The sequence below is a fragment of the Gymnogyps californianus genome, chromosome 1, assembly GCF_018139145.2.
Source record: "Gymnogyps californianus isolate 813 chromosome 1, ASM1813914v2, whole genome shotgun sequence".
Classification (NCBI taxonomy): Eukaryota; Metazoa; Chordata; class Aves; order Accipitriformes; family Cathartidae; genus Gymnogyps; species Gymnogyps californianus.
Genome location: NC_059471.1, coordinates 99,806,629 through 99,823,182, shown reverse-complemented (window position 1 = coordinate 99,823,182; position 16,554 = coordinate 99,806,629). Strand labels below are relative to the sequence as shown.

The window sequence follows — 16,554 nt, the reverse complement described above, 5'->3', positions numbered from 1 at the left end:
CCAACCCCTCAGGGGGAACTTCACTTTGACAAAATAAATTTAACAGAAAGTTACTTTATATTTTGGTGGCATAGAGCTCCTTGCAACTTTCCAACAGCTACCAAATTTTTTCAAGGTCTGAGGAACGCCAGCTCTGTTTTACTGTCTGTGGCGCTTGGATCTGCAATTCACAAGATTAAACTGTCGGTACGGCTTTCACATTGCAGCTAGTTTATATTAAGAACTCCCCAAAATAATTGTAGAAGATGCAACATGACATAATTGCTGAATTTCCACAGCAGCAAGTGTCATAGTTTACTTACGAAAATAGACTATTTATACAGATACTTGGATTTTATGGGTTAATTCTCCTAATCTTATCTGTCTCGAGGACAGGTATTAATTAAAAATAAGCATGGAAAACATCCAGCATGAATTATCTCCTGTATAGCCAGGAGAAAGGGAAAAAAAAAAAAAATCTGTCTCTCTGAAGGAGCTGAAACTGTCTTTTCCTCTCCCCATGCCCAGCAGCACCGGGCAGGGACGAGGCGCCGGGGCCGGGGGAACGGCCCGGCCGTGGGGCAGCCCCCGCGGGCCGAGAGAGACTCGGCCGGTACCGGCGCGGCCGCCGCTGCTGTTAGCGACGGCGACGACAACAACGACAACCGGGTCCGCGGCGGCGAGAGGGGCCGGGCTTGCGGGGAGGCGGGCCCCGCCGCCGCCGCCTCCCCCCGCCCGCTGAAGAGCGCCTGCGAGGGCGGGCGGCGCGGCACAGCACGGCGCAGCCCGGCACAGCACGGCGCAGCCCGGCACGGCTCGGCACAGCACGGGCCGGCGGCAGCAGCGGCTCGGCCGGCAGCGCCCACGCACCCGCCGTCGGGCACCCGCCTTCTTACCTCCTTCCTCCCGCCCCCCTTCCTCCTCCTCCGGGGCTCTCCGCTGGGATCAACCCGCCGCCGCTGCTGCCGCCGCTGTTGTTGTTGGCCGGCTCTGCCACATCGAGGATATTTTGGCTCCCGGATAAGCAGCGGCGCCTTTTTTTTTTTTTTTTTCTTTGGATTCCGTGTGTGGTGCCGGTGCCGCCGCCGCCGCCGGGGAGGGACGCAGAGGAGCAGGCGAGCGCCGGGCTCGGGGGCCAGGTGAGGCGGGGGCGGCCGCGGAGAGGGGGGCGGCTCGCCGGCACGCACCGACCCGCTCCGCGCCGCCGCCGGGGCGGGGGGGGGTGGTGGTGTCTCAGCGGCCGCCCGGGGAAGCCGGGCACGGCCCCCAGCCCCCCCGCGGGCGGAGGGGCGGCTGGGCCCCCTGAGCGACCTCCCCCGGGGGCGATGGCGGGAGCCGGGGCCGGGGAGCGAGCAGACCCCGCGGGCGAAGGGGGCGGCGGGGTGGCGGAGGGGACCCTGCGAGGCGAAGCCCGGGGGCGGGAGGGACGCGTTCAAAGCGGCGGTGGAGGGGGATGCCTTGGGGAGGCGGCTGCGCGCCCGGCAGGAAGGGGTTAATGGGCAGCGCGCACTCTGGATCTGGTTAGTACTTTAAAGGGACTTAAAAAATGTTGGGCTGTATGATCTCCCCATCTAACTTTTATGTGGGCGAGTGTGTCATATGTGTGAAAAGTCATACCGGCTCTGGGCTATCTCTCTCATCGGTACTTGGGGAGACCAATAGCTGCACCGGGGATCAGCGCTCCTAAGGCAGGCGGTTGTCTCTTAACCTATTGGTACAAAATTTTTTTTGTCTGAAAAATTTGCCGTTTAAAAGTAAAACAACAACCAGGCATCCCCCCGCCCCCAAAATAAAAAATAAAAAAAAAAAACCCCAAAAAAAACCCCAACCCAACAAAAAAACAGTGGAGGTACATTGTGGACACTAGCATGGTTTAAGTTCTCCTTGTGGATGATTCCCGGCTGAATCCAGCTGTGGGCAAGCACCTGGCTATTGCTGAAAAGAAGTTGATCAGAATTCAGGAGTATTAGTTAATAAGTGCCTGATCCTGTTGACCCTGTTCTGGTTCACCCACTCAGCTATGCGGGGGTGTTGAAGAAGGTGTCCTGCCAGTTAAACCAATTATAGCTGGCAAGTAGCAGTCATCAGCATTAGTGGAGGAGTTGGAAGTGAGGCCCAGTCACACTGTGCAGTGCCGTAGTGTCTTTTCTGAACTTAAACAGCAGCTTGCTAAGTCCAGCAGAAAGCCAGCTTTAACTCTTTGTGTCATGAAAAGCCATATTGCCTTTTCAGATCCGCTTGTCTTGCGATACCTCTGTCAGGGTTTCGGATCTCAGGGCTGGAAACTTGTACTGCAGATGGGGACAAAGCTGATGTATGATGAGCAAAGACTACAGAAATTCATAACAACATGAGACATTTGGTTGGAGGAAGAAAACTGAAGTGTTACAAAACATGCTAAAGATCTTCAGGTGTTACTAGACCGGAGCTCAATCTCTAGTTTTTCATAAGCTGTGTAGTGCACAGGCAAGGCCACAGAACAAACGAGCAGCCTAGCTTAGAGAAACAGTGACTTGGGTTAATGAGCAATGCCATGTAACGAAGACTTCGTATAAACCTTTTGTCTTAGGACCCTAAACATTTCTAAAGAAACAAAAAACCCCAGGAAGGAGAGAATCCCAGTCCTTTTAGTCAATGGGGAATTTCCTAACAGGATTCATGTAGAGGCCAGGATTGCACCTGAAAGTGTCAGAAATCTTATTTGTAGTCCTAACCGGGGATCAGACCTAAACTTACTGAAAATAGGTATAATGTTTTCACAAATACTTTCCGATTGGTAAGGCTTACAGCTAGTTATCCCTAGACATCAGAGCAGATTTCAAAGGCAAAACAAAGGGTGTTAGAAATTGCCATATACTTTTTAAAAAGCCCAGCCGAATGCAAGGATAAACAGTTGTTTAAACTGTGGCAAATTTAATGAAAAGATTAGGATGCTTGCTGAGTGAGACTCATGCTGTGTAAAATTCTTTGCTGCTCAATGAGATGTGTAATTTAGATCAAATATTTGTACATGCTATTTGAGGTAAAAACCATCATTCAGTAGATTGCACTTTTGGGTAACATTATGAAGTGCAAGTCAAATATTATTTTCATAGTCAGTTGATTTATTTTATTTCAATGATAAGCCCCATACATCTGATAACAGTGAAGTGAAATGGGCCTTTCAGGTTAGGGACTCTTGATTTTTTTTATTTTTTTTTTTAAATTTTATTTTTTTTTAAGTGATCAACTATATAAGAGGATGAAAGGGTTCCTTGTCTTTGTTGGATGTTTTTATTTTCCTCTTCGCTTATACGGACGGCTTTTGAATGTGTTGTCGTTTTAACAGGCTGGGCTTATTTTGTTAAGCTCCTAATTTGCCATCTTTTTCTGGGTTTAAGATTGTATTTTGATTTCTCCTTGTGTTAACATGGCTAACGAGAGAACTTGCTTGTAATAAGTGATCACAGTTTTGTGGAAGTATTAATAGTGTCCTATGTGACTATTTAAATACAAATGCACGTTTTCAGCCAGTTTCTCTGGAGCAAGAGAATTTAACCCAATGATGTGAAAAAGGAGAAGGAAAATTGTTGAGAGACAGCTTGCCACAGTGTAGTCTGGTAAGGTATCGTTCACGGACATCTGAATTACAGCATCACGATAAACCTGAACAATGGCCATGAAACTGGCTTTATTCCTTATGTTTGATCTCTCCCGGAGGTCAGTAAAAGGACATGAATCTTATCACTCTTTTCCTTAAGTGATATATAGGAGAACAAGTTATACAGGCCTCACATAACCCTGTTCCTGGTAATACAGGCAATATGATATAGCTTTAACTTCAGTAGCATGAACGTATTGATGGTGGTCTCTTTATTAACTCTTTAAAAAGGGTATTTTACTGCATAAGCCCTTTTCAATTAAAACTTAGAGCCTCTAAAGCTTTATAAATATGCTAATCCTGTGTTTACAAAATGTGCAAGATAACATGGTTTGGAGATGCTTTGCCTAGTAAAGGAAGAAGGTTGCTAATACTGGGTATGGGCTTCAATGATTATTCATAAAAGGGTGAAAGGGGGGAATGTTAGTATGTGAAGGTGTATCACGGTGAGCACTCTGTCACTTCTCTTCCTTCCTTTGAAAGCCAAAGTCCAAAGTGAATCATGGCATATGAGCAGGAATACAGTAAGCAAAAATAACACAAAACTGAACGTTTCAGATAATGGATGAAAGTTGGAAAATACCTCAAAACGATAGTTACTTGGTGAACAAAGACTTCTGTAGGCTTTTCAGACTAACAGAATAAGGTACTAAAAGCCCTCACATTGGGTATCAGAAGGTAACCATCCTCTTGTTCGCTCATTTCATTAAACTTTAACGCCAGTGATGCCTGTGAAAGGTCTTCCAGTTAAAAAGCTGCTTAAGCAAGATGGGAATTGTGCCCTGCGTGGTCAGGATGTGAGCAACGAGAAGGAAAGCTTTCCCTGTATCTCATTCTGAGAGCTGTTCTGTAGTCTGTACTGAAGCAGTGAGATACATCTGTTAACATGCTTGCTTCCTTGGTAGCAACGTTTTTCATGGAACCCCTCTCATTTTTCAGATGAGTGATTTTGGGATCAGGAACATGGATCAAGTAGCTCCTGTGTCTAACATGTACAGAGGAATGCTCAAGGTGAGTACTCTTGAGCTGTCACCTTCTAAACCCAACTGGGGCATCTCGCAGCTAATGCATTTATTGTGTTCTTATTAATGCTAGCACAGGAATTGTATAACCATGCCAAGGTGATATTCAGGTTTTAATTGCTTGCTTGTAACCTCTAATGTTCTTGTGGAGTGTCCCCACTGAGTTCAGTAGAGATGTGAAAAGCAGAACTGAACTAGGTAGATGTGAATCTTGAACCCCCAGCCCTCTCCCCCAAGGAGGCTCCATCCCCCAAATCCTAAGAATTTGAAAACAAGAGGTAGACAAGAACTGAGCTCAGATTTGTTGGAGTTGGTGGAACTTTTGCCTAAATCAAGGTTACAGGACTGGCCGTAGGGGTGGTCTTGATATCTTTAACTTGATGAGACTGGCAGAGGGCTGTTCTGATATGACTGGTTAGGTCTGATTCGTTCAAGAGCATTGTGTGAAAAAAAAGTAGGTTATTCACTTATTACACGCAACTATGTGAAATGGAAGTCCAATACATTGTAAGAAACCAAAGGTAGCTATTAAATATGTTTTATCTTTAGATAGACTGTGTCGGTTATCTTGTTTTGAAAGGAACTTACAAACCTAGGGCAAATGAGAAGCAGTCTATAAAGACTCAGTCTTTAAGGGCTTCCCCTCTCCCCATTCATGCAAGTTGCTTTTTAATCCCAGTATCAATTTTTTACACAGCATCGATTAATGTAAACCAAATAAAGGTTAGGAAGACACTTTCTGCTCTCATTAACTTGGAGGAATGTCCATGTTTTGAAGAATCAGTTAGTGAGACTCTGGTATGCTAACTTCTCTGATGTTTTATGTGCCCTCTTAGCTTTCTGTCCTGCCCACAACAAAATCCACAAGAGATCCCCCAACTTAACAGCTGTGTGCTCTGTAACACAGTGGTTGTTCTAAGCAGTTATTCAGTATTCAGTTGTCATATAATTAAGTCAAAATAGAGACCTGTATTCTACTGTTTTGTAGCTGTTCACATTTCTTTTTATTTTGTTCTGTAATAATTACACTTATATATGTTGAAAAGCTAAATAAAATGGTTGCATAACTAATAGGGCAAGCAGAATTTATTCAACATTGGGTTTTTCCCCTTTTACTACTATTAAATCAAGAACCTACTTAAACATTAATTTTCTCCTTTTTGAAATATGAAACTAGCACAGTATAGATTTTACTCATTCACATGCCACAGCATTTTTTCCAGTGACTCAGGAAAAGGGTCAGCTATTTACACAAAACGCAGGAGTTTCCAAATTGTGTTGAAAGAACTTGCCCTTTCTTTTAGGTACTAGCGATGAGTCAGTGCTTTTATCTAGTAATGTATAAAGAATCTTTTACTAGCAGATTTTGCAATTGTTATTAACTTGTTTCATTCAGATGTGAGCCTTTTCACGGCTTGGCTTTGACTCTAGTTGTGGGGGGTACCTGAACCAACCGTAAGCAATTTGTCTCCGCTGGCCAGTGCTCAGTGGAGATCTCTGAACCCAGTTAACGGATATTGTTTGATACTCATTTTGCATGATACTGTTTCCTTTACCAGCTTTTTCTTCTGTGGAGCGTGTGCTTTCATAATGTATGTACTAGGATGCATTGCAGCTTGTTATAAAATACAACTAAAAAATTATGGTTCCTTGTTTCTTACGAGGGTTAATGTAATTTGGGGAGGGGGGATGACACACGGCACATAAAAGGCACCTGGTACAAAAAGACTCCGAGCCACTTGAAACTTTGTGGTGACATAAAAAGGAAGGTTAGGGGATGTGAGGAAATATTAATACTCATTTGCTATTCCAGAAACAGTTCAGGTTGCTTTTGCATCACACATGAATACTACCCTGAAAAATCTTTGCCTTGTCCTCAGCTTAATCCTCTACCTTGGCATAAGCTGGCACACCAGTGAATGCCTAAAACAAATAAGCATTTGCAAATTGCCTTTGTCTCCAGCTCCCTGAACTGCAGTAGCTGCCATGAGCAAGCTGCAGCTTTCCAGAACAATGTTCTATCCTCAGGTGATTTTAAAAATCTCAGTTGCAACTTTTATCCATCCATGCCTCTAGATATTACAAATACAGTTTCCCTCTGACTAACAGGCAAGTTGCATAAGTTGTTTTTAAAGTTATTTCCTCCTCTGTTAACGTTCCCTCTGCCCCCGAAGACCAATGTGGCTGGGGGGGATCTAGTGAAAGTACTATATTTCTAGCATACACAATTGACACAAGTCAAGCTTGAAAGGAGTTAGGTTTTCAAAATATAACAATATTTATTGAATGTTGCCAGTATATCAGTAGAATCCACTTTTATCTGGAACATTTTTATCAGTTCTGTTTATCCCTTTCTGTATAATGAAACTAGCAGTGTTTCACTGAGCATCTGAGCACTTGAAAGACTGCAAAATGTGATAGCTGGCAAATCCAGTAACTCAGAAGTATAAAAGTCACAGCAAAGGAGTAACATCTTTCCTCAAGTCCTCTGAAGCTGGCTGTATAGCTTCAAGTGATGTGGTTCAGATTTAATTTTTTCCTTAAAAAAAAAAAACAAAAAACAAAACAGCTGCATAAATCTACTGTAGGTCTTGCACTGGCAGTTGTTTTTCCATAATTTACTGATCCTGCCTCTGCCGTCAAGTACTCATCAAGTGGATAGTCAATTTAAAGGGTTAAGGAAATAAGGATTTCTTTAAAATATACCTGGAAATAAATATATATACACACATACATCTATACACACTCACACCTGCATTCTCTATTGTTAAAAGCCTCAATTACAGGAAAACTAAGAATATCCTTACTTGGCTTTACTGTAACCTGCAGAACATGCCACCCACCTAGCGCTGTGGTCTGAATGTTAGTTGTTTTGTATTCATGTACAAGAAGCTATGCTATCATTGTGTTTATATTTCAAAGGCACATGTTAGCTGATTCAAGATAGTGGTTGTGCATGATCTCCAAACCTAGGAAACCTAACCCAGCCACTTCCTAGCAATGAAGTTGACAGTGCTGTAGCAAAATGCTGACATTGCTTGTTATTTATTCTGTTGCTTTGCAGCGTCAACCAGCATTTGACACCTTTGATAGCTCAAACTCTCTCTTTGCTGGATATTTTTTCTCACTAAATGAAGATCAAACGCTTCAAGAAGTGCCAACAGGATTTGATTCTACTTCTTATGGTAACTCTTCACTTTGTTCCTTAGTCCAGTCAGCAGATCAGAAGTTTGTGGGGTCTGTCTAACATTCCATGGCTATACTCTTACAAGTGCAACATGGATTTCCCTTAAAAGAAGTGTTTTAGTACACAGACTTCTGTGTACAGGCTTGATTGTATCCATGCGAGTTGCTCTGTGGATAGTTGCTGTTCTCTGTACTGAAAGGGAATGGGAACTGGGATTCAGTAGCCTAATAGACTGACTGTCCATGGAAGAAGCCTTAGTAGGTATTAAAGCAGAGCTAAGAGAGTTTAAAAACTAAAAAAAAAAAAAAATTTTTACATGTATTTAAACTTGCAACATCTGAACCATAATTAAAATGCAAGTATTCTGCAAGCTCCTTTCTTGATCCTCTGGTGTTAAATCCCAGTATGTTTTATTCCATACCATAAAAACAGGGGTGGGGATGTTTACAGATTTTTTTTTTGTGTGTGTGTGTAGAACTGTACCTACCAAGAGTAGTCTACAAATCCTTGCCTAAAATCCCTGACAAAACAGGGAGTTTTGTCCCAAATGTAGATATTTTACCTGATGCTGCCTTTATCTCCCCTTAGGGAAGGGAAAAAAAAACCCTCAAACCTCTGAAAACCACCAGTCCTTTGTTCTAATGTGATTCTAATCAGTCACCCGTTCTGGTCAGCAAAGCGAGTCCTAGCAGATATTGAGGATGGGTGTGGTAAAAACAGAAGTTAAGCACGGGCTGGTAATGAGCTCCACTTGCTGGGTCAAGTGGAGCCTGTAGATAGTCTAGGAGAACGAGAAGAGCCGCACAGCTTCATGAACTGACTTGGAGTCTGCCAAGTTCGTCACCTTTATATACCCTGCCACCGTTATATGCCTCTAACACAGCAGAGCTCCTTCAAATGCAGCCTGTGTGTGAGTTCTCAGAGGCTCTCAAATGTTCAGGGATGCAGTAGCGAGTTGGTTAGGTTGTCTTCAAATTACCCCTAGCTTAATGACACCAATCACAAGCAAAATATCAGAAAAAGGTTTCCTAATCTGAAACACCTAGGCAGTGCGGCTGGCTTTCTTCGACTTAGAAGTTCTTCTTTCAGAGTAAAATGAAGCATCTTCTGGTGAAAATCGCCTGATGAGAAAGGCTGAGTGGAAGCCAAATTTGTCCTTAAAATGGAATCTAAAATCAATTAAGCAGATTAGTAATTTATACTGGCATAGGATGGTGCTGCCTTTGGATTTTGTTGCATTATTTAGGCACTGGGTACCAGCTTGTTACCAGTCACACTTGTTTGATAGAATAGAATAATCTATTGCACCATGTACTTGGGTGATTGAGAGATGCATGGGAAGGTCTTAAACACAGTCCATTGGAAAACAGTGTTAAATAGTGCAAGCTGGTTCTTCACAACCCTACTATCAGTTACTTAGCTCTCAAACTAAATGAAGACTGTCTGGAGTTATAAGGAAGTCTGAGGTCAAACTATAAGTGAAAAAAGAGGAATAAGCAGTCTTATATTTCCTTTAAAAAAAAAAAAAGTAAAGTTTCCCTGCAACAAAGGCAGTTTATGTAACTACTAAGAGTAAATGAGGATCTATATCATGGAAAGCTGCAAAGCTTTAATTTAGCGTAATGCAATTTTATCAAACAAGTAGCACAGAGATTTTAGTGTTGATATATTAAGTCAAATGGATCTACGCTGTTTGTTTCTGTTTTTAAAATACCTAGTTTCTAGCATGCTTTTCTTACTCTTCAAATAGTGCAGCAAAAACCTGTCACTCCTTTCACTGGCCAAAAAGTTAATGTATCTTCTTTTTCCCCTCCACCCCTTTTCTTTCTTGTAGAGTCCAACAACTGTGAATTGCCTCTGTTAACCCCATGCAGTAAGGCTGTGATGAGTCAGGCCTTGAAAGATACTTTCAGTGGTTTTACAAAGGAACAGTGTCGACTGGGTATCCCAAATAGTAAGTGTTTTCTATTTATAAGCTCTTTTTTTTTAATGCTAAGGAGGAGGCTGAATAGCGGCTCTTTCAAAAGAGAAAGAATGATGTCAGTAGGAAAGACAAGAATGGATCCTATGTGAATCTGGCACAGCTTGACTTGGAAAGACCAGACTGCTGGTATTAAAAATGGGTGCATGGAGAGCTCATGCTTTGGCAGCATAAGAGAGAACCAAGTAAGCTGAGGACGTCTCTGATTACGTGAATGCAGAAAGAAAATAGAGGACTGGGTTTTTTTAAATTCAAGAATACATTCATTCTGAATTCATTCAGAACTAAGTAACTTGGGTAAACAAATTTTTTCATTCACTGCCTTCTAATGAAGATTATTTGACAAAGGTCAGGAGTTATCTCTAAATGCTGGATACTTTCTGTCTTGCAGATCCCTGGCTGTGGACTGAACAGCAAGTTTGCCAGTGGCTTTCATGGGCTACCAATGAATTTAGCTTGGCAAATGTGAACTTCCATCAGTTTCTTATGAGTGGTCAAGACTTGTGCAACCTGGGCAAGGAGCGTTTCCTGGAACTGGCACCTGACTATGTGGGTGATATTCTGTGGGAACACCTGGAACAGATGATAAAAGGTAGTTACAGAGCCAGAAAGAGCTTTTGTTTTAAGGCTTTTCTAACAGAAACAGAAATGGGAGTCTTTCAACGCTTGCTTCACTATGAAGGGCTTTTATTACATATGAAAACTCAAAATGAACTTTAAAACTTGGTTAATAAAAGCATTATCAGAACTATTAATACATCCTTGGTACGGAAAGCACAGATGCAGATATCTGCATAAATCATTCCGTGTTCAGGCTGAGTACCTATTGCGGTCAGGTTTTATTTGGAATAATCATTGAAATAAATGAGATTAGGATAAGGCTACTGTAATACCCCATTTAAAAAAAAAAAAAAAATTAACCAGGAGTTGGACAAAATTTGTTCACTTCTTATTACAAGTTTTTGGTTTTGTTCCTTTAATGTAGTGTTTTGAGGTAATTCAGTGAGTGAATGTAAAGAAGTCAAAGAGACCTAGAGGTGTCTTAGGTGGACACTGATGGTATTGCTAAAACCCTACATGCAGTGCCCTGTGAGTTCCATTGGGTTTGGAGCATAACATTCAGTAGTTGCATACATTAAGGACTTGGACCTTAAAACACACTGCAATTATTGTTGTTTCTAAGTTTTATGTTAAAATTCAGTTGGTATGATGGTTTTCAGGCCTATTGGAAGTTGGTTAGGTTTTTTGGTGTGGTTTTTTTCAAGAAAGAGAATGCAATGCAGTGCGTTAGTAAAATTTGTGTGAATGATGACCCCAAAATACTCAAGAGAGTCAGCATTTTTGTGGCATACAAGTTAGATCTTTAAAACTATAAAACCAAAATTTTTTTTTTTTTTCTCCTCTCCCCAGACAGCCAAGAGAAAACACAGGATCAATATGTGGAGAACTCTCATCTCACCTCAGTTCCTCACTGGGTCAATAATAATTCTTTAAGTAAGTATTTTAAGAAATTTGACATTTTACATCTCTCAGTTTATTCTAAGCATGTCATAGATCCCAGTTTGAAAACAAAAAAAAGCACCAGAATAGCTACTGTGCTTGAGGAGAACACTTGACTTCAATTGCTACAGCCTTCTTTCCTAGTATTGTTTTAATTGTCATCTAATTCATATCGGAAATCTTTTGAAGAGCAAAGGCTTTAAGAAAATCAAATTTCCTCTTGGTATGCCAAAGCCTACATCTGTGGAGCAGAATGACCACTCCCACCTCTAGCAAACAGAGTCAAAAACTGGCATCACTGGGGAGCAGCAAGAGTTATTTTTAGGCCTTTTTGAAGACTGTGGAAGCGTAATAGAGCTTTTGAAAGTGTGTGGGACGCAGTGCTAGCTCGCTCAGATTGTTTGATTGGTGTTGTATTTCATTCTACCACAGTCAATCTCCAGCTCAACCTTATTGCACCACTTAATGATGAGGGCCTTACTCAAAACCACTTGAGCTTCTCCAGCTTTTTCTGTAGCCCTTGTAGTTTCCTTGAAGAACAAACAATAGACGTATTTGTGGTTGGCAAGTTACAGAGGGAGATTTACAGAATCTGATTTGGAGCCCATTAGATGGGGATCTTCTCACTGACTTCAGTAGCCTTTCCAGTAGGTCTGTAGCATCCTTCGCTCTCTTAGTCAGATTTTCATGGGAAAATTACTTCTTGGTGGCACAACTGTAGTGAGGTGCTGGAGGTGTATTAGTCTGTTTAAGGGTCTGCAGGGAAAATAATCTAGTTCTTTTATTTCTTTCTTCAGCTGTTAATGTAGATCAGAACTCCTATGGTATGCAAATGCCTGGATACCCTAAAGCCCTCGGTTATCCCAAATCCAGTCTCCTGCCTGATGTCTGTCAGACTTCCACAGGACCAAATCTCCTCAATCCAGAACAAGAGTTTTCATTGTTCCCTAAAACCCAAGCAGATGCTGTTGGTGTAAACTACTGTGCAGTAAATCAAGATTTCCCAAGAAGCAATCTGAACTTGCTGATAGATAATTCTGGTGAGTCATTACCTGCATGATAACCATGGGTCCAAGACCGTATTCTGTATGTCTTTTCCTCCTTTGCATAATTTATATATACAAGCTAGATTGAGGGGGGGAAAAAAAAAACCCAACACTTTTCTCTTTTTTTATTTTTTTGTTTTATAAAGGTAAGCTTAGAGAACACGAATCTAGCGACAGTGGTGCAGAAAGTTACGAAAGCTCAGATTCAATGCTGCAGTCCTGGAACAGCCAGTCGTCATTAGTGGATTTACAGCGTGTGCCATCCTATGAGAGTTTTGAAGATGACTGTAGCCAGTCCTTGTGTCTGAGCAAACCTACAATGTCTTTCAAAGACTATATTCAAGAACGAAGTGATCCTGTAGAGCAAGGGAAACCAGTTATACCAGCAGCAATTCTAGCTGGCTTTACTGGTAAGTAATGAAGCAAAATGGTCACTCCTCCTCTTATGTAACATCAATAGTCTCTATAAACGTGTACCATGGTGATAAAGTTGTATAGTTGTAAGGTATGCCTTACAACTTAGTCAGAGACCGCTACTCATGAAGAGTTTCAGTTTTAAATGTTACTAAGGAAAGTCTCGTAAGACTATCTATCTAAAGCAAGAACAGGCTGGTACGTCAGAACACGTAAAAATCAAATGCACTTTTGGATCTGCTTGAAAAAGAAGGAAACTTGGACAAAATCTCCCACACTTGGGAGTTTCCGCAGGTGTTGGCTTGCCTGTTAAGACATTGTTCCTGTAGTCCTTGCTGAAATCGGTTTTTCCTCTAGAATGTTTGCCAAGCCAAGGACTGCAGGACAAGCCCTGGAGCTTGAAATGCAGCTGATGGGAGGTGGGAGTGAGGGCTAAGGGATCCATATGAAAGGGAAAAACATAGTTTGTGTCAAATCCTGTGTTTCCGTGAAAAAGCTGACTTCTTTTAACATGTTTAGGAGCAGATTTGTGTTATAGAGAAAAACGTTAGGTTGCTTTCTGATATTTAAAAAAAAAAAAAAGGTAAATCAGAGTAATTGCAAGATCTATCCTGTGGTATGAGTATGGTCACATATATTGGTTGTGGTAAGAGCTGGTAAGAGCTTGCAGAAGTATTAATTGTGGTTTCTCCCCACCCCTTCTCTCTCTCCACAGGCAGTGGACCTATACAGCTATGGCAATTCCTTCTGGAGTTACTGACTGACAAGTCCTGTCAGTCATTCATTAGTTGGACAGGAGATGGATGGGAATTTAAACTTGCTGACCCAGATGAGGTATGTGGCTAATTGTGATGAACAAAAAGATTTAGGGTCTGATCTGCCATCTGTGGGCCTGGTCTTGAATATAAAGCATTTACACGATCAGACACTTGCTGACATGTCTTCATCTGCAAATGCTGTACTGTATAGTCAGGATCGCTGTGGGATGTTCTCCCCTCTCCTCCCACCCAGGGATATCAGCATTTGCTTGTAGTTAGGAGAACATGTTGTACAGTTTGAAACTTAAAGGTAGTACATAAAGTTAGTTCTTTTGACAGTGTAATACTGTAGATTAGCTTACTGGATGTAGTTGAATCAACAATGCCTGGGATTGCACGAAGGCATGGGGAAAATGCACTCTGCCTATCACCGTTCTTTTAGATACACAGCAAATATGGTAGTGCTGCCTTTAAAATATTTTGGGAACTAACAGCTTTAGTCATTAAAAATAAATGGAATGCATTTTCATTCATTTTCTGATACTGTTATCAGTAGGAAAGTTATTGTATTAAGAGACATGATATAAAGTCCACTGAAGCCTTTATAAAAAAAAAAAAGGGGGGGGGGGAATCATTAACTCCAAGGAACTTCATATAATTCAACTTCCATTTAAAGAGCTGTCCCATACTGCTCAACAGCAAATTAATGCTTAAATGGTGTCTTGAGAGAGGAAACTATATTTCACATAAACTCGATGTCCTTAAGCACATTTTGGCCCATCCACTACAAATAGGTATCCTTTTCACTGATATTTGCTATCAGCCACTTTCTCCTGAAGCTGCTGCCGATGATTGTCTCGGAGCATGTTCAGCTGAGGATTCAGTCACCAACTCTTCTCTTCTCTGAGTTTGGGACATCCAAAGCAAATAAAATGCTCTGACTGAGAAAGGGTTTTAATAACTGTGTTTATCAGCCACTGACTAGAAGAACATGGCTTGAATAAACACTTTGCATTTTGCTTTCTTTCTGGACTGACAGGTGGCACGGAGGTGGGGAAGGAGGAAAAACAAGCCAAAAATGAACTACGAGAAGCTCAGCCGAGGCCTACGCTACTATTACGACAAGAACATCATCCACAAGACTTCAGGGAAACGCTACGTGTATCGATTCGTGTGCGACCTGCAGAACCTGCTGGGGTACACGGCGGAGGAGCTGCACGCGATGCTGGGGGTGCAGCCTGACACAGAGGACTGAGCCCGACGACGTGATGCTGCAGGGGCGAAGATCACGTGTTGGGACTGTGTCTGGGAACCATCTGCAGTCAGTTCTGGCTGTTCAGATGGGTGCAACTGTTGGGAAATAAGGACCTTAACCGATTTTGTAACCAGGGAGAGCTGGAAGGAAGTGGCCTTATTTCATCAGTGGCTTCGGATGTTGCCATGTCAGGCACTTGAGCAGCACGGAAGTCAGCACAGACCCTAGCTCTGTCATGAAGACATGGAAATGCTCTCGGGTTAAGCATTTCAACTACCTGTACTGCCATGTAAAGCGTTTTGGCTGCTTACACTGCCATGTAATAATGGGTTGGCTTTAAAACCAAAGGTTGGATGAGAAACCGGTGATGCAGCAGAACTATTGCTCAGATATTTTAAAATACCATCGTCCTTGCTTACACCTTATATCATGCAATTTATTTAAAAAAAAAAAAAAAACCAAAACCAAACTAATTTATTTTAAATGAGCAGTAAGGAGAATTGATGTTAGTTTTGTTCTAAAGCACGTTTTATTATTACTACTCCAGGAATGTGCTGCATAGGTACATAAACACGCTGTCCAAACAGATGTAGCAACTGTTAACAAAAAAAAAGACCCTTTAAAGAAGGGAAGGAAAATCATACCATTTCAATATTCAGTTTGTATATATTCTGTGATTCTTTTTGTAACTCTGTAATGTTCCTATTTAACAGATACTGTATAGTGTAAATTAAACTAATTGTATGTGTGTTTTGAAATAGGACGAATGTAAACTTATCAAATGTTTTTCTCCATGTTTGTCTAGGATATACAACCTTCTGCAAATATTTAATTGGCCTGAGACACAATGTAAGTGCTCAGTATGCATGCATATGGTATGCCTATGATATGAAAGGGGGGGGTGGGGAGGGAGGGCTGGCTCAGTATTTTGCCAGGACTGAAGCTGGCAATTCTTTGTGCATTTTGGCATTTTTACAAGAAACTAATGTTATATTCTGGGACATAAAGGGCCTGTTTGTGGTTTCTTCTGTAACTGAAAATGAAAATATTAATATGGATAAAATTACCTTTTTTCCTTTATAAATGGCATATGTTTTTCAACTTCTATGCATGTCCTTTTAAAAAAAAATTTATATACAAGCCTTATTTTTTCAGTTGACTTGTCTCTTCTTCCTGCAGTTTATCCTGTACGATTAAAATATGAATTCTATTTTTGGAAATAACTGTGACTCCTTTTCAAAGATCAGGAGGGATTTACGTAGCAGCTATTTTTACTGCAAAAAAAAAATCACTGGAAAAATGTACTTTGTAAGAAAGCTTTATTTTTTATCTGAGCTTGATGTACATTTAAATGTGTTGTACAGTGTGAGAGGTTTAAAAATATGAGTCTTTATTAAAACCTCTTGAACAAGAAAATAGTGCGTATGCTTTTTAATTTGGAAAGTTTCAGAGGAGTTCCTTTTTTGTTTATTTGTTGGTTCAACCCTTGTCCATCCTACACCACCCCCCTAAACCTCTGCAGGACAAACAAAAAAACCTAAAACCCAAACCAGCCAGACTTACAGGGGTAGGGAGCTTGTTGGAGAAAATTCTGCAAGAGTGTGTAGGCTGATGGTCTTGAACCAAGCTAAATGTATGCAACCACTCTGTTTAGATATAAATTCAAGTTAATGCCTTTGTGCTGTGCCTCTGAGAGAAAACTAGCAGTTCTGCACTGTGTTGTGAATTAGCGTGTAAACTGATGGGTGAATTATGGAAGAACAGAGGCATGT

At 41.5% G+C, this 16,554-nt stretch overlaps 1 protein-coding gene across 1 annotated transcript; it reads left to right on the top strand.

Moving 5' to 3' along the window:
• Positions 1–1,007: 1,007 nt before the first annotated feature.
• On the top strand, positions 1,008–15,674 carry ETS2 (ETS proto-oncogene 2, transcription factor). The gene is made up of 10 exons (XM_050896506.1): positions 1,008–1,118; positions 4,559–4,630; positions 7,706–7,826; positions 9,663–9,782; positions 10,201–10,401; positions 11,220–11,303; positions 12,107–12,349; positions 12,502–12,765; positions 13,485–13,603; positions 14,567–15,674. Exons 2-10 carry the CDS (start codon positions 4,559–4,561, stop codon positions 14,780–14,782), a joined length of 1,440 nt encoding a protein of 479 aa, XP_050752463.1. The 5' UTR covers positions 1,008–1,118; the 3' UTR covers positions 14,783–15,674.
• Positions 15,675–16,554: the final 880 nt, after the last annotated feature.

Bases quoted from the DNA above. Each gene is read 5' to 3' on its own strand.
- ETS2 (XM_050896506.1), top strand. From the start codon at position 4,559: ATGAGTGATTTTGGGATCAGGAACATGGATCAAGTAGCTCCTGTGTCT. The intron at 4,631-7,705 runs GTGAGTACTCTT...GTTGCTTTGCAG, and splicing joins TGTACAGAGGAATGCTCAAG to CGTCAACCAGCATTTGACAC. The intron at 10,402-11,219 runs GTAGTTACAGAG...TCCTCTCCCCAG, and splicing joins CCTGGAACAGATGATAAAAG to ACAGCCAAGAGAAAACACAG.